A 20,733-nucleotide genomic window follows, 5' to 3' on the forward strand; every position below is an offset into this window, starting at 1 on the left:
AATACTCTGGTTGGAAAGTTAAAAATACTTGATCTTTATCACAACACAGTAAGAACATCTGCGTTCAATGTTGTGACCAACACAAGCAAAGATTCTAACTTGTCCTCGGCTGACGAACATTGTCCAATCTTGTTGATTTTGATAAATCACTGATTTCACAAAAGATCAAAAATTTGGTAAAAGAAGCAAAGAAATGTCTCTCTCCGTTTAGTGCTTCTGATGATTCAATACACGAAAAATCGTCCCAGGTTGTCAATATCTTGGATACTTCCAATGTATTCAATGAATTTTCGTCTCTCACAATAGAAACTTCTTCCTACTTAAATTCTGAATCAAAGTTTGAGTGTGACACTGAGATTGTTGAATTCTTGAATAAGTATGAAGAAATTCACCAAGAAAACCTCCAACTAAAGGCTCCGTTGGAAAAACTTGAATCATCACTTCAGGTGAAATATCTTAATGATGAATTCACCAGGACCCTATCTATGAAGGAAAAATAGATTAATACTTTTAAGTGTAACCTGCAAAGGTTGTCTGGAAGTTCTGACAAAATCTCAGCAATGTTATCCGGATAGAAGTGTTTTGGAAACACAAATGGTTTAGGGTTGAAAATAAAAAATGTGAGCATAAACAACTCCTTTATTCCAGCCGGGTTTGGAAAAGTTGATGATGAATGTTGTGATAAACAGGACGCAAATAAGCAAGACAACAAATCATTATTGATTTGTTCGTTTTGTGGAAGTGCAAGTCATGTTCAAAGTAAGTGTTGGAAATTCAAGAGGAACAACAAAAGGATTGTCAAACTTCAAAATGACATGCAAAGGATGAATCTGGCTCTTAGAAATCAACAGATTTCTACTGATAACAAGAATAAATCTAGAAAAACCAGATTCAGAAGAGGTAAAAGTCTGTTGATACAACAAACCTTGATAAGTCACTATGTGACAAAAGATGTGATCATTCGGCTCACTCCGTCACTATCTAATACTAGTGACGTTTGCATCCTCAGTTTTAACTTGAGAAAATGAGGATTGAATCAAGCTTGCTCAAGTTTTGTATATTTGGTAATTTATTTTTGTTTTTGTTAAGAATAAATAAAGGATCATGAACCGTACAAGACTTGTTCAAAGTTCTACTAGGGTTTAGGTGTCCGTAAGTCAGTTTATATTCATTTGTGATCAGAATTCCCTTCACTTCTTTTTTCTTTGAAAGATACAGTTTCATGGCCCCTGTATCTAGAGGCACCAGAAAAAGGGATGCAGTTGAAGCAGTTAATGTGTCTCTTTGTGAAGTAATCCTTTCCTCAAGGAAGAAGAAGGTGATATCTACAAATGATGAAGGTTCTTCCTCTAACTGCCTCTTGTCTGTTTTTCATTTTGATAATATCTTTATAGGTATTTCATCAACAAAAGAAATGATTTAAAATCTCAAATCATTTCATCTTTAGAAAAGATACCTCACTATGAACATATGTTGTCTCTAACAAATAATACCTTGGGTGGACTAAAAAGAGAACTTAGTGAGTTAACTAATATTTCTGAAGATTTGGAGGAATTAAACGATCCCATAATCAATTGGTTTTTCAATAATGAGAAGGAATTCTCTGTAGATGCTCTGAGAAAGCTCTATGATATCTAGGAAACTTCTTATGAGAATTTATTCTTGTGTTTTAAGAAGGATAACTAGGATTTGGAATAGTCATTATTGTGAGTACACATAGATATTTCCAACAATTTTCATCTTGCAATGTTTTTAGATTTATTTATTTAAATTCTAAAGTTTATTTGGAAGATGATTTTGCAGTATTAATCTTTATGGTTTCATATATTGCAACTTGTTATGTGATATGTGTGTTTGCGTCCGTGAACTATGACTATCCCATACATGTCAAAAGTTAAGTCTTTCATATGTCATTATGCAAATATTGATAAAAGATTGCATGAACTTTTGACAAACAAAAGTTAAGCCTATTATGTCATTATGCAAATATTGATGGAAGATAGGATGAACTTTTTTTTAAAAAATATTAAGTCTATCATATGTCTCTATGCAAATAGTGATGAAAGATAAAATGAATCTTTGTCTATTCCGCAGTATTGGTCTTCCATGATCCACATCTTTGTGTAAATACTATGCGGCTCCGTAAGTCTTCTTATGTGAGCATTTCCGATTAAATTAATCATGGGTTCTCTTGTGGTTAATTTAATTGAGTATTTTGGATACATATTCGTGTTTCATGTAATTTGTTAATGTCCAAAAAAATCCTTCTTTTCTTGTGAAAATAAGGTCGCTCTTGTCGTTCTTTCGAGAATCACATTTTATGGGGGAGAGTTCTTAATTGAACTTGTGTTTAATTGTCAAATCACTGTGGGGAGTGCGGTTGTGTAATACTGTAGGAGTTATCGTGTATCTTTATAAACTCTTTGATGAATGCATTTAGTTTCGACTATATGATTGCATCTAAACAAAGTTGATATGTTGTTCTCTTTTGGTCATGAAGTATCTCTATGGAAATTTCATTAGGATCCCACTAGTTTTCGTACCTTTGCCAATTTTATGGACAAAAAGGGGGAGAATTAATGTGTAGTTCACACTACAAATATATATGGTTTACAGATCATTATGTAAAGGGGAGTGGTTTTCATGTGAGATCAGGTATTGACTAAGGGGGAGTTATACATATCACCATAGTATTGTTGTCAAAGTTGTAATACAATTGGACTTTGATGTTGTGTAATAATACTATGACACAATATAACAATGATTGAGAGAAAATATTTTCTCATTGTTATAGCTACAGATCTTCAACAACTATGATGCTGAATTGAACACCTTTAGAATCATGGAGTACTTGGAAGTGACGAAGATTTCGAGTAATGTTGAAGAACCAAGGAGATCAAGCATTTGGATGAGAAGATACAAAGTCTATTTATTTTGTAATTCATATGTATTGATAGTTTTGTCACTAAAATTCACAAACACTACACCTATCCTGGTTTTAGCAACGCTTCAATTTCGGATGTGTGTAACGGATATAGAAGTTGCACTTTTTGAAACGTCTATATGCGTTGCACACCTATAAATACGTTGCAAAAAATAGATAATTTTGTTTAATAAAAATAAAATAATGGAGCAACGGTTTTGAACGTCCAAAAACGTTGTACACATAATGTCATTTTGGTAATATCGGGTAATATGAGGATTTTATTTTTGTGGATATATTTTTTTTTAATTTTTTAATTTTAGTTTTAATATTTGGGTTTTTCAGAGAAAAAGCTTATCATTCATCGTTTTGCTTTCTCTCTCTTTTAGAATCTTCACAACCCATTTTTCTAACTAAGAAGAGAAAAGAGATCTGCCAGGTTTTTTTGTGAAAATATGAAATCAAAACCATCTCTTCATCATTTAATCCTAATCGAGATCTTCTAAGCTTTCTTTCTCTCTTTTCTTTCTCTCTTATTATCTCTCTTTTTGGGTTGATAATAACTATGAAACCTTAACTGATTTAATCTGAAAACAAAAAATCAAAAGATTTTCATCAAAACTTTGATATCCTAATGAAATCCCATATACCAGAATTCTAAATCTATCGTTAGTAACTTGATTTTTTTTTTATATGGAAACCCTAGAAATTTTATTTTGTTCCTGATATCGAAAACAAGCTATCAATCTAATAGGTTATTGTGCTTCTACTAACCAATAATTGATTGATTCTGAATTACTTTATCATCAGGTATAAACCCTCATTTTTCTTTCAATTTTTAATAATATTTGTTGATTTTGACCGAAGCATAATATCTTGGTAGCAATTTTTTTGGTAAATATTTTGAGTGCGTTTGTTTTTTATATTTTTAAGCCCAAAGCATGGGTACATCTTAATTTTAGTTCTATGGATTCTTAGGTTTAGTTTATGGATTCTTAGGTTTTTTGTGGACGATTAATTCAGGGGTGTTGACCTAATTTTTTGTTGGCTAATGGTGATTGTCTGGATGGTTAGGAGATGTAATTGAAGAATGAACAGCAAGGAAAGGAAGTGGCTGAGTTAAAAAATATATTGAGATCGAATTATGATTCGATTGATGGCTTGAATTCCATCAAGAAAGCAGGGAACGGAAGAATAAAATAGATGGATTTATACCCAATTCAGGTGTTAGCTAATGGTGACTGTTCGATGTGGTCTGAGAATTGCGGATGAAAACAATGAATAAATGGGGATCTCGGATTTAAACTGGATATTTGGGGATAGATTGTATTAAGGTTCATGACCAGAATATTGGACAACAGTGCCTTAGTAACCAGATAAACCTTAGAATTTGTATTCAGTTAACAAGAACGTGGGAATTTGAGAAGAATTGAGAGGAATAAGAAGACGGAGTTGAAGAAGAATTTCTATTATGTTTTTTCATATCAATTATCAAACTCCAATGCAGTTTTTATATCAAGTGAAATACGTACTAACTAAGGAAAACTAATTCAATCTAAACTAGGAAACCATAGAATGCTTAAAATAAGAAGAACTAATTAAGGAAACTACTTCTAATAGGAGTTGGGGTCGTAACATCCCTGCCTCCTAGAAAAACAGGCTTGTCCTCAAGCCTCAAACACAAACTCTGGAAATTTAGTCATGAATTCATCAGCATCTTCCCAAGTAGCATCCTCTTTGTCCTGATCCTTCCACTTGATCAACCATTTTGTTCCTGCAACTGATCCCTTCTTATACATTTTACGTTCAAGAATAATGTCAGGTTCCCACTTACTGTAATCTATAACAGTAGGAAAATTTTGCTGCACAGAAACAGTAGACCCGATTTTGAGCTTCAATTGTAATACATGGAACACCGGATGGATTCGACTAGTGGCAGGCAAGTCTAACTTATAAGCCACCGAATCAATCTTTTCGATCACTCGAAATGGTCCATAGAATTTTGGAGATAGCTTAGAAAAAGATTGGTGAGCTATTGTTGTATGACGATAGGGTTGCAGTCTAAGGTAGACCCAATCATCCACATAAAAACTTCTCTCAGTTATGTGTTTATCAGCATAGGCCTTCATACGATTTTGAGCATCCAATAAATGTGATTTAAGCAGCTTTAGAGTATGATCTCGAGCTTTCAGGTTCAAGTCAACATCATTGACGGAAGATGAGCCAGGTAAATATGCTGTAATGGTGGGTGGAGGTCTACTGTATACGGCTTGATAAGGTGTCATCTGAATAGCAGAGTGGAAACTGGTATTGTACCACCATTCATCCCATGGAAGCCACTTCGTCCAATCAGTCGGCTTCATTCCAGCAAAACACCTTAAGTAACATTCTAACGTGTGATTAGTCACCTCAGTTTGGCCATCAGATTGTGGATGATATGCTGAACTGCGACACAATTGAGTGTTTTGAAGGGAAAAATAAGCTTCCCAAAATTTACTCATGAAGACAGAATCACGATCACTTACTATGGTTCTTGGCATTCCATGTAATCTGACAATTTCCTTTACAAAAACGTCTGCAATTGAGCTGGCCGAACACGGAAGTGTGAGAGCAACAAAATGGGCACACTTGGACAAGCAATCAACTACCACCAGGATTGAGTTTTTTCTGTTGGAATACGGAAAACCATCAATAAAATCCATTGATATATCAATCCACACATCTGCCGGAATTGGTAAAGGACTTAAAAGTCCAGGTGGTGCAATGGCTTCCGACTTATTCCTTTGACAAATTTCGCAGTGAAAAATAAAGTGTTTAACTGACTTCTTAAGCCCTTTCCAATAAAAACTTTGTTGCACACGTTTGTAAGTGCGCAAATATCCTGAATGGCCACCAACAGGGTTTGTATGAAACTCTTGTAGTATTTTCTCACACCAACTTGAATTGTGAACCACTACAATGCGTCCTTTAAAACGTAACACTCCGTTATCATAAGAAAATTTTGGCTTGCTATGTGGAGATGTAACGAGTTGTCGAATCAACTCGCCTAGTTGTGTGTCACTGTGACATTCTTGGATGATTTCTGTGACTCCAGAAAAAATTGGCATAGAAAGAATGAAATTGGAGCATGTTTGGCGGGATAAAGCGTCTGCAGCAGCATTATCTTTTCCAGGGCGAAAGATAATTTCATAATCATAACCCAACATCTTAGAGACCCACTTCTGTTGCTCCGTGGAAGACAATTTTTGATCCAAAAAATACTTAAGACTTCTATGATCTGTAAAATTTTTGAAATGTCTTCCTAACAAATATGCGCGCCACTTGTGTACTGCCGAAACAATTGCTAGCATCTCCTTATCATACACAGAAAGATTAAGGTTCTTTCCTGTCAATGGTTTGCTGTGAAAGGCAATAGGTCGACCAAACTGGAGTAGAACTGCACCAATCCCATTTCATGATGCATCACTTTCGATGGAAAATTCCTTCCTAAAATCTGGTAAGATCAATACTGGAGTTGAAGTGAGAGCTTGTTGAAGTGCCTTGAAAGCTACAGTGGCATCACCAGTCCATACAAATGCATCTTTCTTTAATAATTGAGTGAGTGGTGCACTTATTTTACCAAAGTTCTTCACAAACTTACGGTAGTAGCCGGCTAAACCCAAAAATCCACGCAATTCCTTGATTGTCTTAGGTATAGGCCAAGATAATATACAATGTATCCTCTCCTTTTCCACTGAAACTCCATCAGCCGAAATTACATGACCCAAATAACCCACTGTAGACTGGGCAAAGGTGCACTTAGATTCCTTTACAAATAGCTGATTAGTGAGAAGAGTTTCAAACACCAAAGATAAGTGACTTAAATGTTCAGACAAGTTCTTACTGTAGATTAAGATGTCATCGAAGAACACCAACACGAACTTGCGCAAATATGGTCTGAAAATTGTGTCCATCAAGCCTTGAAAAGTTGTCGGGGCATTTGAGAGGCCAAAAGGCATCACCAAGAACTCATAGTGACCATCATGAGTTCTGAAGGCTGATTTGGGAACATCATCTTTGTGCAAACGAATTTGGTGGTATCCCGAACGTAAATCCAGCTTTGTGAATATGCTTGCTCCATGTAGTTCATCTAGCAATTAGTCTACCATTGGAATCGGAAATCGATCTTTGACAGTAATCTTATTCAATGCGTGATAATCAACACACATAGGCCATGAATCATCCTTTTTCCGCACCATTAAGATGGGAGAAGAGTAAGGACTGGAGCTTGGTTTGATAAATCCAGCTTGTTGTAATTCTGACACGATCTTTTCTATCTCAGTTTTCTGGAAATATGGATAACGATACGGTCTAATATTGACTGGAGTAGCACCTCCAATCAAAGGAATACGATGGTCTTGTAATCTCTCTGGAGGCAACGAAGTTGGTGTGCGAAAGATATCCGCATACTGTTGAAGAAGTGCTTTCAACGCTGGTGAAGTTATTGCTTCAGGTGGAACTGAATCTTTAGTAATTGCAAATAATTGAAGAATAATTGCATAACTTTCTCGACACAGTAAATTCTGCATGGGTACAGAGTCCATCATCATTACCGATGAATAGTTATTGCCCTGCAATAAAACGGCTGAGTCATTGATAGTGAACTGCATTGTTAGTTTGGAGAAATCCCATATAATTGGACCCAATGTGCGTAGCCATTGTACTCCCAAAACAGCATCATAACCACCAATTTCTAAGAGATGGAAATCTATGGTGAATGAATGGTTTTGAAGTGTTAGTTGCACCTTCGGACAATACCCCTTAGTTGGTAATTGAGTGCCATTACCAACTGTGACTTGTAGAGCTTTATCGGCTGAACTTACTGGATAGCCACAATGGTTAGCCCATCGTGGAAGCAAAAAATTATGCGTAGAACCAGAGTCGATTAAAATACGAAGAGGTTGAGATTTGGTATAACCATCTAGGCGCATTGTCTTAGGAAACGAAGAGCCCATTAAAGAGTGTAAAGAAATTGCAGGTTGAACTGGATCCTGAAAAGATTCAGTAGTCTTAAATTCTTCCTCAGCAACTTCCTCATTTGGTTTGTCCTCCTTTTCGTCAACTGTAGATGGATCCACTTCTAATACTAACAATCTAGGCTGAACATAGACATGCCCTCTCTTGTACTGTTCATCGCAGTTGTAACATAAGCCTTTGGCTTGACGTTCGCGTTGTTCTTCTATTGTAAGAAGTTTTTTACCCATAGGTAAAAGCGGTTTCTTGAACTGAGAAGTAGTAGAAGCCTGAATTGGTCGTGATTGATTAAATCTCCACGGTGGTTTTGATGTTGAAAGAACTTCATCCTGATTTAGTGCTTTTTTAAAAGCAGAAGATAAAGATGTGGGTTCCAGTAACTTAACCATATTGCCAACTTCTGGTTTTAATGCCATTGTGAAGAGATTTATCAGATGGCTCTCTGGAAAATCCACCTGATTCAAAAGGCTTTCAAATTCTGGGAGAAAATCCTTAACAGAACCCTTCTGTTTAATTGTAGAAATAGCTATCTTAGGATCAACAAAATTAGGTTGAAACCTTTCACGAATCTGGGTACAAAACGTGACCCATGACAGAATTTGTATCTGTGTTCGCTTCCATCTGAACCATGCATTAGCTTCCCCTTTGAGATGTGCAGCAGCTAAATTAACTTTGTGATTAGTAGCAATAACATGCCAGGTGAAATATTGCTCTGCTTGAAAAATCCATCCATCAGGATCAGTGCCATCGAAGGTGGGAAACTTAAGCTGAATACGAGGAGGAGTATCCAATATGGCTGTTGTACGAGGAGTTTGTTGTCTGCCTTCATGGGCAGAACCATCATCCTCAGCACTCTTCTTTGGTACATATTCATCAAAAACAGTACGTAAAGAAGACGTGAGTGATGTTTCAAAGTCCTAGTTAACGCAGTTGTTAAACTTTGGATTGCAGTAGTTTGAGCATCTCTAGCAGTGTTATCTTCCTTACGAGCTGCATCCCGCATCTTCAAATCCTCTTGAAGGTTAGAAAGAATCTCATCAAACTTCATTGTCAACTTTGAGATGTTTTCATTGACAAGCTTCAAATTTTCTGTGTAGTTTGACATCGTGAAAAAAAAAAAAATTGGTCGAAAATCTTAACCTGCTCTGAACCAGATATTAAGGTTCAAGACCAGAATATTGGACAACAGTGCCTTAGTAACCAGATAAACCTTAGAATTTGTATTCAGTTAACAAGAACGTGGGAATTTGAGAAGAATTGAGAGGAATAAGAAGACGGAGTTGAAGAAGAATCTGTATTATGTTTTTTCATATCAATTATCAAACTTCAATGCAGTTTTTATAGCAAGTGAAATACGTACTAAGGAAAACTAATTCAATCTAAACTAGGAAACCATAGAATGCTTAAAATAAGAAGAACTAATTAAGGAAACTACTTCTAATAGGAGTTGGGGTCGTAACAGCTTGTCGTGGATTGAATTGAGGTTTCAATTGAGAATTCTCGAAACAATTGAGGAAGACTGTGTTGCTGAATTTGTGGGTTCTTATTCATGAATCTAGAATTTGTGGTCTGTACCTGCCGAGATGGATGTAGCTGAATTTGTTGTAGGGGATTTCTAGAATTGTTCAAATTGGTGTTGACTGCCAGATATGACAGACGTGAAGCTGGGGAGACTAGTGATGGTACTCGAACGGATTGGCAGCAAAATCTTGGATCCAAACTGGTGGTGATCAGCTGAGATGAAAAAGATTGTTGTTGGTCTGACATGGAAGCTCAGTAAACGGACTGAATGGGAGCTGTGCTTAGTTCTGCGGAGGAAAAGAATGGAGCTGTAGCCGAGATAGAGAATAGTTATGTAGAGTGGCGTGCTAATGGCTGAAGTACTCCCTGAAGTTGGAAGGACTGAGTCTGGACACGTACAGGGAAGAACATGAGTGCTTCCTTTTATAGCGTCAGTAGTGTTCGATCAATGGCATTCTGTGGAGCTTTGTTCGAAGGATATGGTGGTCTGAAATGTGCTGGAGTTGAGAGAATGATTGGAATCAGTTCCACGGGATTGCATAGGAGTCGAGATGGGTGATTGATTGAGATGATCGCAGTTGGTGCTGTAGACGAGATTTAGAGATTATAAAGGGGGTTTAGCCTGACATGGAATAAAGCTGTAGAGGCTAGAGGAGAAAGTTGCAGTCGATATGGCCAGACGGTGAAGGTGGCTGTTCAGATGGTCAGAAGTTGGGTTTAGGTGCTTTGGTCAGATCAGTGGAGAGTTGGACTCGGAAGTTGTCATGTGACCAGACTGGGCCTTAATACTTTGCTAGGCCTTGTTTACGTTTCTTCACAGGACTTATATAATTGTACAGAGACGAACAGAGGGAGGACGCCGTGTACAGGGAACAAACTAGGTTTAAGTTTTCTTTCTTTCCGCTATGTGTAGTGTTATGTTTTTGCGGCCATTGGTTTTTCATGTTTTCATCTCTAATTCTATATTTGATTATATTAGATGGCGTTCTCTGCTGATATTACCTTGGTAGCATTTATTTCGGTAAATTTTTTGCAATTTCGTTTATGATATTTCTGTTTTTTATAGCTTCAAAGCATGTGTAATTTTTAGTTTCAGTTTTGTGAATTCTTAGGTTTAGTTTAGTTTTTTTTGTAGAAGTTGTTTTAGATTTTATTTTCGTTAAAAGTGTGAGTTGAGCAGATGAGGAGTGTAGCTCCTATTGGACTATCACAGACACGCAGAAAAACAACGATTTCTTGTCCTTCTACATGATAGCTTATCAAATTATTTGCCTTGAGAACTAATGTTTCTGTGTTGGTATTTCAGGTAAGTCCAAGTATTGGCATGTACTTCTGATTCCCGATGTTCTTGAATGCTTTTCTGGAAGTATTGACCGTGAGAGCTTCTTGTTATCTCTTCATATGGCGAAAGAAGCAGAAAACCCCTTTTATGACTGGGTTTTAACAGTTTAGGGTGCCTTCGCAGCAATTAACTATCTCCATTTCCAGGTAACTATTTAACTTCCATATCTCTTTAACCTGGACCTATAATTTGTATTTATTGTTAGCATCATTTGGGTTATTTCTTTGTTTGACAATTTTTAATTTTTTAATACAGAAGTATTACTTATTTGAGCCCTTCCCTATTGAGAAGGCTCCTACTCAGAAGATAACCATGGAAAATGGACTTCCAGATAATTGGGTTACAATGTCTGAGTTGTTGAACTATCCAGTCAGAGCTCTTGTTTTTTAGGGTAATAGTCATATGGGAAGAAATTACTGGTGAATTGTAAATTTCCTTCTATTTGCATCTACTCTGGGATGTCCCAACTTGAAGCATCTTTCTCTGATGATGGACTTGTGGATACTGTAGGGTATAACTTTTATTTTCATATATCCATTAACCCTTGTCAGGTTTAGGGATTTTATTATTATTGTTATCCTATAAAGATTTAGATTTGTAATTCTTTTTCCTAACTGTTTCTTAAGCAGGATATGGAGATAGTTTATGTTGCTGATGATGATAACTTTGAGTTGACTGGTTCAACTAGTGCAAATTTTATTGTAGGTTGCACGATTTTTCTAGCCATTGTTCTTCCTAAGAGAAAAAATATCACGAAAGGAGTTCATATTTTTATAAGATTTTAATAAGTAATTTGTTTTATCTTCTCATGAATTCAGTCAAGTTATGCGTCTGATGTGTCAAGTTAAGTATCACGGTGTTTTTGTTGGTGTTTGAATGAAATTCTGTAGCTTATGTGCTTCAATTGTTGTTATGTTGGTGGTGTCATAGCTAGGTTGTCTCAAGAGAGAAATTGAATCGCGGAAGGTAGTTTTTCAGTTCCTTCCATGGCTCATCTTTTTGTATTTTATCTTAGTTTTCTCATCTTATAATTTTTAATGTTTTCAGATTCTCCACAGAACACCATCAACAGAATCAAACTCATCATAATCATCACCGTTATCATTAGACCTTGTAAGGAATCCTTTAATTTTCTCTTTCTGTGAATTTAATGTACATTCATACATATTCTTCTGTTTTTGACTCATTCTAAGTCTTCTAATTCATGATAATTCTTTTATATTGTGTTTGTTTTTGAAGATTTTTCTCAAATTTTTCTGTGATAGTTTAACCATTGTTGATTTCTTAGTATGGGTTTTTGTTTTCTTGTTTTCATTGTGGCAGAGATAGTAGGCCTGCAGCTGCTCCTGCATATGGTGGGCTAGATACACAGGTGAGTTAAATTTCAGTGTAAACTTACTACGTCCACAGTTCCCATGAAAGGAAATTTGATACAAATAATTCCTATAGGCCTACAACTGCTCCTGCATAATTCCTATGGAGATCCATATGGTACTGCACTCGTGGATGCTGCATATGGTGGTGCAACTGCTGCTTATGGTTGTTTAGCTGCTGGATTTGGTGGTACAACTATTGCATATGGTGGTGACGCTGTTGCATATGGTGGTGATGCTGTTGCATATGGTAGTGTGGATTCCGGTGACAAAGGTGCAACCCTTATTAGTAGCGATGGAATCTTGTAATAAGTTATGTCCTTAAAAGAATTTTGATTTAACAAAACAAGAAAAAGAAACTTGGGAAACAAAGTCATTTTCCTTTTCTTCTGTAACTTATCCATAGTTTAATTCTCTGTGTGTCCATCATTGGTAGTATTTGAAATCGATTGTTCTTGATCAATTGTGATGATATTGAGATGCTTACAAATGATAAATTATGTCTTCTAGTTCATATGGAATGGTATATGCAGGTGCAGAATCAAGATATATTTAGTTACGAAACATAATTTAAGCTGGCGATCGGGGTTATTATTATATATACGGATCGTGATGATCAATAACTGTTCTTGATAAATTGTAGTTTAGGAGAAGAAATCTGCCGGAATTGAGCCGGCGGTAAACTTTTTTAACCTGGAAATTATTTTACGACGGATATAAACGTGGGACAATTATCCGTTGCATAAATCACCTGAAATGAGCAACGGATCCAACTTCCACCAAATAAATAAAACGTTGACATAAAACACAATGTGACCCAGGAAAGTGTAATTATGTACAATAATATCTGTTTCACAAATTAAATTATACGTTGCACAAATAAGAAAAGGTGCAACGGTGGTGCAACGTTTATAAAGGTTGTACAAATTAATTTGTGCAACGGAAAGCACATGTTGCACTCAAATGCGCATCGCCGTTTTACCAACATTTATTTCGGTTGCACAAATTATGCGCAACGTTTATAAACGCCACAAAATGGCTGTTTTGGTGTAGTGAAAGGGGAAGATTGTTAGAGCACCGCTCGGTCGAACTCGCAAGCGTTGCTATCTCAAGCTTGTTTGTCAAGTTTAGTGATCAAAACTATAAATCTTGATTTCTAGTCTACTTATAGTAATGTCTCGGACTAGGATAGATTGTGTAGTTGAGCTTTAAACTTCACGACGTTCATCTATTGACGACGAAGAACTACTAAGGAGAGCTTGTAGAACTTCATCAACAAAAGGTATGTGGAGACTAAAACTCATCTATCACTCAGAAAGTATATTTCTACTTTATCTCCCTTCTTGAGACAAAAGTCGTATTACTTTTGATATAGTATTCGATTATACACATTTGATATTTCGAGCTGAGTTTAACTCGCTTACATATTTCTCGAAATATGTGTTGGTAAGCTTTCGCTTTAACCAAGTTCATCTTATATTCTTGGCGAAAGCCAAAAGATGATCATCTAAAAATCGCTTGGTGACATCTTGTATGATTTGTGTGATACATTCATTTGATGTAGACTCGGAATATTTCGTATTGATTATTTCAATAACTTTAAAATCGCTTCGACGCTAATAGTTAGTGAAAACAACTATTGTCATCCTCTAAGAAAGTTTCAATGATTGAAATAGAGTTTAGAACACTTAACCATAATTGGATTATAGACATAGTATGCGTACTTGCATATATGTTGATCCAAGACCGGTATAATATGCATACCCGTATGCGTACTGGGAAGGTCGGGTAAAGTCTAGGATCCTTGGTATGCGTACGCGTACTGGCGAACTCAGTTGAAGTTCGGGAACTTTTGTATGCGTACCCGTACGCGTACTAATTCAACCGTCGTTTTGGATGTGTGATAGTATGCGTACCCATTTGCATACTGTCGGACACAGTCCAAGTTCGGCTACTTAAGTATGCGTACCCGTTTGCATACTTGAGTGGGTTAAGTTATAGATTCGGTTTGTTCATGAACTAATACATTTATATAATGAGGAATGCAATATTTTTCAAACCGTGGCTATAATGTTCATGACTTGATTCGAGTGAATCAAAATCGATTTTGCTTCAATTATGTCTTGTATACTTCTATGAGAATATAAAAAATTGAAAAACTCTATAACTAGTTTCATTTGAGTCATTTGAACTAGTTGTGATTAAGATGAATAAGGTTGATATGAAAGTTTTCATATGGCTAACTTCGTTTAGCTATTGTTGAGCCACCAAGGTGCACACGTTTAGGTATGATTACTCATATCTAAATGAAGTCACTTTTCATTTGTGTGTAACAAGCTAATTTCGATTTAACAGTTGAAAGATATTAGCTTGAGTCTAATCAGGTTTTCATCTAACGGTGAATACTGAATGCTTTGTTACTAAGGTAGCATTGATTGCAAACCCTGATTTGAGGACTATATAAGGGAGAACTCTAGCAACTGGGAAACCTAATCCCCACACCTCTTGTGTGATACTAGTTGCAACTAGAATCAATTCTCCTTTAACCTTAGGTTTTTCCAATACCCTGTAGGTTAACGACTTGAAGACTTCATTGGGATTGTGAAGCCAGACCCAACTATTTTCTCTATAGTTGCGTGTTCTGATCTTGCCCTGTTCTATCGTATTGAGTACTATCTTCTCTAATATTTGCTCGAGATTGATTCTCCGATAGGCAAGATAAAAAGTAGTCACAAACATCTTTGTCTCATCGTTTGTGATTCCACAATATCTTGTTTCACTACCATACGATTAAGATTATTGTGAGGTGATTGATATTTCTAGGTTGTTCTTCGGGAATATAAGCCTTGTATATCAATTGGTTCATGTTCACCTTGATTTATCAAAAGAAGGAACAAAACTCATAGGTTTATCTGTGGGAGACAGATATATCTATTCTATAGACTTTTCTGTGTGAGACAATTTGGTTTATCAAGTCTTCGACTTTGGGTCGTAGAAACTCTTAGTTGTGGGTGAGGATCATCTAAAGGAATCAAGTGCGCGAAATCCGGCGTGGTATTAGAGGCATAAGGAATGCAACTGTACCTTGATCAGTGTGAGATTGATTAGGGATCAACTACATTCCAGTCCGAAGTTAACTTGGAATAGGCCAGTGTCTGGAGCGATGATAGGCATGTAATGCTACATTTTATACCCATATTTGTATTAGATATGACTTAATATTTTGGCTAAAAACACTATTTTTGATGCTTTTGTAGAAAGTACATATGAATTCGATGCCCGGAAAAATAACGACTAAATGTGAAATGAGGTTGGCCTGGTATTTCCATATATCAGCAACCACAATGATAAAATGCGGTTGGCATGATATTTCCATATATCAGCAACCACAATGATAAAATGGGGTTGGCCGGATATTTTCATGTATCAACAACCACAATAATAAAATAGAATTGGCATGATAATTCCATGTATCAGCAACCAGTCTAGTTATCATGACAACGGAAATGAGTCGAAGCTTAAATGATCATGCTGCTGCACCACATATTTCATGAGTCGGAGCCACACAACGACGAAGTTAAAAGAATTGTGTTTGCTTTGGTACAAACACTTGGAACGCCACCAGGTGTCATGAACATATAAATGAATGACGTGTCAAGCTGCCTCACAAGCCTCTCGTCACAAAAGTCCTTCCATATCGAAGCATCGGCAGCATTTCTGTTCTTTACCAAACGAGAGAAAGTCTCTCTATTTCTTTAAGCAGCAACAATGGCCAGTTGGTAACGAAGATATATAATCGGAATTCTCTCTCGGGTCTACAATGAATTTTGGCCGAACGGTCTTGATTGAATGGTAGCTGTACAGATCTTGGAAGGAAATGAAGATGGAACTTTAGGGGTTTGCTGGTAGAGATGGAAGACTTTATGTGTTGCTTCCATGGATTCGAGTTGTGTACGAGGGGTCATATGCAATGGAGTCCCTTTGTTTCGATCTTGATTTTACACCATCTGCAACAAGGGATATGGGGGCTGTCGATAGAGCTTATATGTGATTGAAGATGCATGGCATGGCGGAAGAGAACTGGAATTGGGTTGGAGGAATGAAAGACAGTGGTGCATTTGAATTAAAGACGTCAATGGCAACCGATCAATGGGGGTCTCATATCTCCTGAGATTGAGTATAGTGAAGTGGAGCTCGAATTCAGATGGAGAGTTCAGTTTCCTGTTTCAGTTCATATCAGTTGAGTAATAAAGGAGTTGGTTGTTCTTTGGTCAATACGATTGCAGGGAATGGTGGTTCTAGCTGGTCATTTGAAGCCGAGACGGACCAACAACACTGCAAGCTGTAAAGAAGACGAAGTGGAGAAACGACAGTGGTGTTATTTTTAGCGTCTTTGGTCGAGCGAGATGGAGCTGCTTCTATTGTTTTATGGCTGCAAACAAGATAGGCATGTAGGTTTAGAAGAGATGCCGGAATGGTCTGGGAATAGCAGTTGACGATGTGCAGTCGGTGGTTAGTCAGGTCATAGAAAGGGAGCAGGTGATACAACTAAGATATTTGGTAGTGAGTCTCATTTTGGAATTTCAGTTCAGAATAGAAGCAAAAATCTCTTGATTTGAATAATGAGTTAGAGCCATGGCTAGCTAGAGCCATGTTAGGGTTTAGGTAGAACCCAATTTTATTGTGAAAACTCTATATTTATATGTTTAATAATGAGTTGATTGATTAATAGTTTTTTTTCATATAGCTTGGTATTTAATTGCCCATGTGATTTTCTTGATTATTTATGCTTTTCAATTGATATGGCGCGCTTGGATTAAATTCTTTGACATGATATGCTTTAGGATTGATAAGTAATGCTTTAGAATCACTACCCATGAAGCGAAGAAAACTATAGCGAGGAAACAATATTTGATAATGCATGGAATATATTTTTAAAGATTATTAGAGTTTGCATAATTAATTGGTGGAAACCGAAAACCTTAATAACCCATCTCCTTTTGTTCATTTATAGAATTATTATTATTTCATTTCGTCCCAATTATCTGAAACTCGTTAAACATCGTCTATTTGATTATTTAGTTTTGGTATTAGTTGGTAGATTATTTCACACTCCTCGTGGGAACGACTTGTACTTGTCATTGTCTACTAGTTAGACGCTGTGCACTTGCAGTATTTTATTGTAGGTTTCCGATCCTACCAAGCGGCTTAACACAGTGTGGTGTTCAAATCTGGACTAGGTCCCGCGGTTTTTCTGCATTTGCGGTTTCCTCGTTAACAAAACTTCTGGTGTCTGTGTTATCTCTTTTCCGCATTATATTTCGTTATATAATAGAAATATCACAGGTTGTGCGTTAAGTTCAATCAGTTCTTGAATCCGGCCTTTGGTTATTGATTAAATTGATTGACACTTGGATATTGGTTTGTGATACCGTCCAAGTTATTTCTTATATTCGATCGGGCTTGCAAATTCCTATTTGTTTGATTGCAGATTGAATTGAGAAATTGAGATATAACTCTTTGATATACTTTTCTTAATTTTGATTCTGACTGTCCTTGAATCCGGCCTTTGGTTGTTGATTAAATTGATTGGCACTTGGATATTGATTTGTGATACCGTCCAAGTTATTTCTTATATTCAATCGGGTCGCAAATTCCTATTTGTTTGATTACAGATTGAATTGAGAAATTGAGATGTAACTCTTTGATATACTTTTCTTAATTTTGATTCTAACTGTCTAGTTGATTCTCTTGAAAGTATATTGGAGTTGTCCATACAGATTGCTAAGCGAAATATTAGGTGTGGTTGTTAGACTCCGCTTTTTCAAATTCATAATTAAATACCCTACTCGTTGATCCAGATAATATTAACACCTAAAATTGCAGGAATATGTGAGTTTAAATTTGAGAAAACGTTTCGCTTTGATCAAAATATTCAGTCAACAAAATTATAGTCCTTCATCGTCGCATTATATATATAAGAAATTGAAATCTCATTTAATTGAAACGATACACCATTGTCCTTCATCTTCAACCTTTAAAACCTCCTGAAATATCGAGAAGGATCCTTTAACAATAATTCTGAAATTAACATTTTACAAGTTCACGGTACTTGTTGCAAATTCAGTGAATCCACCAATCAAAACCCCAATGGCTTTAAAAAAATTATAACTCCAAAATTTTCTTGGGATTCCCCTGATTTTCTGTTTATTTAACCAATCTACTCATGCTTTGAATGTGGATAATTTTCTCTTCTGGAATGACTTAGGAAGTTATACCATCCTTCTCTTTCTTCATGAGATCCTGATTGTAACGTGAGATTCACACCATTGCACCATCGATGATTAGTTTTTAAGCCTTCCAAAGAACCCTTCAGTCTTTGCCCGAGACCTCAGAAGTTGAGATTAATAACTTCTATCACCACAAAAGAATTTACATGCATGTAAATACTTCTTTGTTCTCTCTTGCCATCCTCCCATATCTTGCGAAGTCCTCGATTCTAACAAGACCTTTGTTAGAGCAAGGACTATGTGGTGAGAACTCTCACTCAAAATGAAAAAGTTGACCAAATTTGGTCAAGGTAGGTGCATTATATGGTAGTAGAGCGGTCCGCCTACACCCAAATTCATTCATACACTCCATCAAGTGAAAGGGTGTCCAACAATGAATACTAAGAGGCTGATCTTCAGCCGCTTGGAAAAAAAACTTGAGCAGATCTTTTTTTTTGAAGCATGTGTTTATATAAATAACTAGATTATAATTATTTTTTGAAGAAGATGATGTTTAGTCTCTCAAACCATTTTTTTTTTTGATAAACTGAAATTCTATTATCTTCAGGTGGGTGAATAGTTTTGGTCCTTAGCCAAAAGAGTGCAAACTACGGCAAAGAAGTTATTTTATGATACTATAACATTTGCATGTTCTATGACTAACTTTGAAATATGATCAACAACCTGATTGTCATCACGACTAATAAAAGAAAAATTACAAAAAATAAAACTAGATGCTAAATGCTTAATCTCTTTTAAGATATTCCTATTCTCCTATTGAATAAGAAGAGATTATCTTGTTATTGATTGAAAGGCGAGTTTTGCATCAACTTCTACTTGAATCTTCAATAGTTGCTTAAACTTAGCCCATATCAAATTTTCTCGTATAGCCATGCATTCTCCCATCTCCGGATTCAGTACCCACTTGCATATGTTCCCCTTATTATTTGGCATAAACATATATGGTCACGTAATATAATTCCCATGCCAAGTTGATTAGTGTATGTATCAAAAGATGCATCAACATTTAATTTAAAGATGCCTTCTATAGGTGGTATCCATCTAGAGATTCTGTTAATATTAGTGTATTTAGGTGTGTTCTCTGTGTCATGTATATGAGATGATAAATATTGCATAATTTTATGCACATAATTGAAAGGATTTATATATACTCCCTGAAAAACAGAATCACATATGTCTTTCCACAAAAAAAAAATTCCTATCATTGACGTATATAACCACTTCTCATCAGAATTGGTGTTATCATTGGTGAACCAGCTGATAACCCAATCTGACACACTGCTGCAGTTACTCTTGAATGAATCAATATTGATGTTAACACCTCTCCAAACTGCTTTGGCATGGTTGCAGACCCTCCAATGTCTTTACGTTGTTACCACAGATTCAACAATGGGTTTCTTGATCACTGTTATAAAAGGCAGTTTGTAACAAGTGATATTTAGATCTTTGATACACTTCTATGCAAACAGTTTAAGCATGTGAGAAGCATTGCATTTCCATAACCTTTTCTGTATCATTGAATTAACTATGGAACCATTAATTTGGACCTCTCTGTTGCACTTAGTGAGCATGTTGTAAGTGCTCTTAATAGAGAACTTACCATCCTTAGCAGACATCCATAATATAATATCTTCCTTGGAAAAATCAATATTGAGATCTTGAATTTTATTGGAAGTATCAGCATGAAAAAGTTGAGTCACGAGATTGACATTCTAAATATTAGTATCATGAATGAACAATTCTGCAACAACTTCAGATTATCTGAAGTGATCACTGCTTGAGGTTGGAGGAGTAGTCATGCCAGAAATCCACATATCCTTCCAAATTTTTGTCTTTTTTCCATTGTTGATTTCCATGAAATGGTTTTTTTGAACCACTTGTAACCCCTTGGAAATACCATTCCGTGTATAAGAACAATTCTATAGCTTCCAAGTTTTGATGAAGAATGTCACCAGATTTGAAGTATTTTCCTCCCAAAACTTGAACCATAAGATAACTTGACTCCGTGCATATTTTCCAAGCAACTTTAGTGAGAAATAAAATATTAAGTTTCTCAAGATCCTTGAAAGCAAGACCTCCCATATATTTAGGTTTGCATCTATTAGAGTTAAAATCCCAAAAGAATCTTCTGTCAACTGTAGTCAGTTGATTGATGAGATTATTGGGCAACTTGAAAGCACCCATTTGATAAACAAAAACAGAGTTTAAGACATGTCTAATCATTGTAGATCTCCCCGCTTGAGCTAAAGAAATAAAAGACCAAGTGGAACA

At 36.0% G+C, this 20,733-nt stretch overlaps 1 protein-coding gene and 1 long non-coding RNA gene across 3 annotated transcripts; one reads left to right on the forward strand and one right to left on the reverse strand.

The window, feature by feature from the left end:
* Positions 1–7,059: 7,059 nt before the first annotated feature.
* On the reverse strand, positions 7,060–9,041 carry LOC113315452. The gene is made up of 2 exons (XM_026563729.1): positions 8,886–9,041; positions 7,060–8,790 (listed from the first exon to the last, which is right to left on the reverse strand). The coding sequence occupies exons 1-2, from the start codon at positions 9,039–9,041 to the stop codon at positions 7,060–7,062; spliced, it is 1,887 nt and encodes a 628-aa protein (XP_026419514.1).
* A 1,292-nt stretch (positions 9,042–10,333) lies between these two features.
* On the forward strand, positions 10,334–12,588 carry LOC113315131. 2 transcript variants are annotated; one of them, XR_003342766.1, is made up of 6 exons: positions 10,334–10,478; positions 10,764–10,945; positions 11,055–11,765; positions 11,847–11,912; positions 12,123–12,171; positions 12,249–12,588. It is a non-coding gene; the product is annotated as an uncharacterized LOC113315131 (long non-coding RNA). The 2 variants fall into 2 exon arrangements; XR_003342765.1 differs by having other exon boundaries at positions 11,055–11,912.
* Positions 12,589–20,733: the final 8,145 nt, after the last annotated feature.

The sequence above is a fragment of the Papaver somniferum genome, chromosome 10, assembly GCF_003573695.1.
Source record: "Papaver somniferum cultivar HN1 chromosome 10, ASM357369v1, whole genome shotgun sequence".
Lineage (NCBI taxonomy): Eukaryota > Viridiplantae > Streptophyta > Magnoliopsida > Ranunculales > Papaveraceae > Papaver > Papaver somniferum.

Coding starts and splice junctions, on each gene's coding strand:
- LOC113315452 (XM_026563729.1), bottom strand. CDS start 9,041: ATGTCAAACTACACAGAAAATTTGAAGCTTGTCAATGAAAACATCTCA. Junction 8,791..8,885: donor CTAGAGATGCTCAAACTACT/GCAATCCAAAGT, acceptor GTACCAAAGAAG/AGTGCTGAGGATGATGGTTC.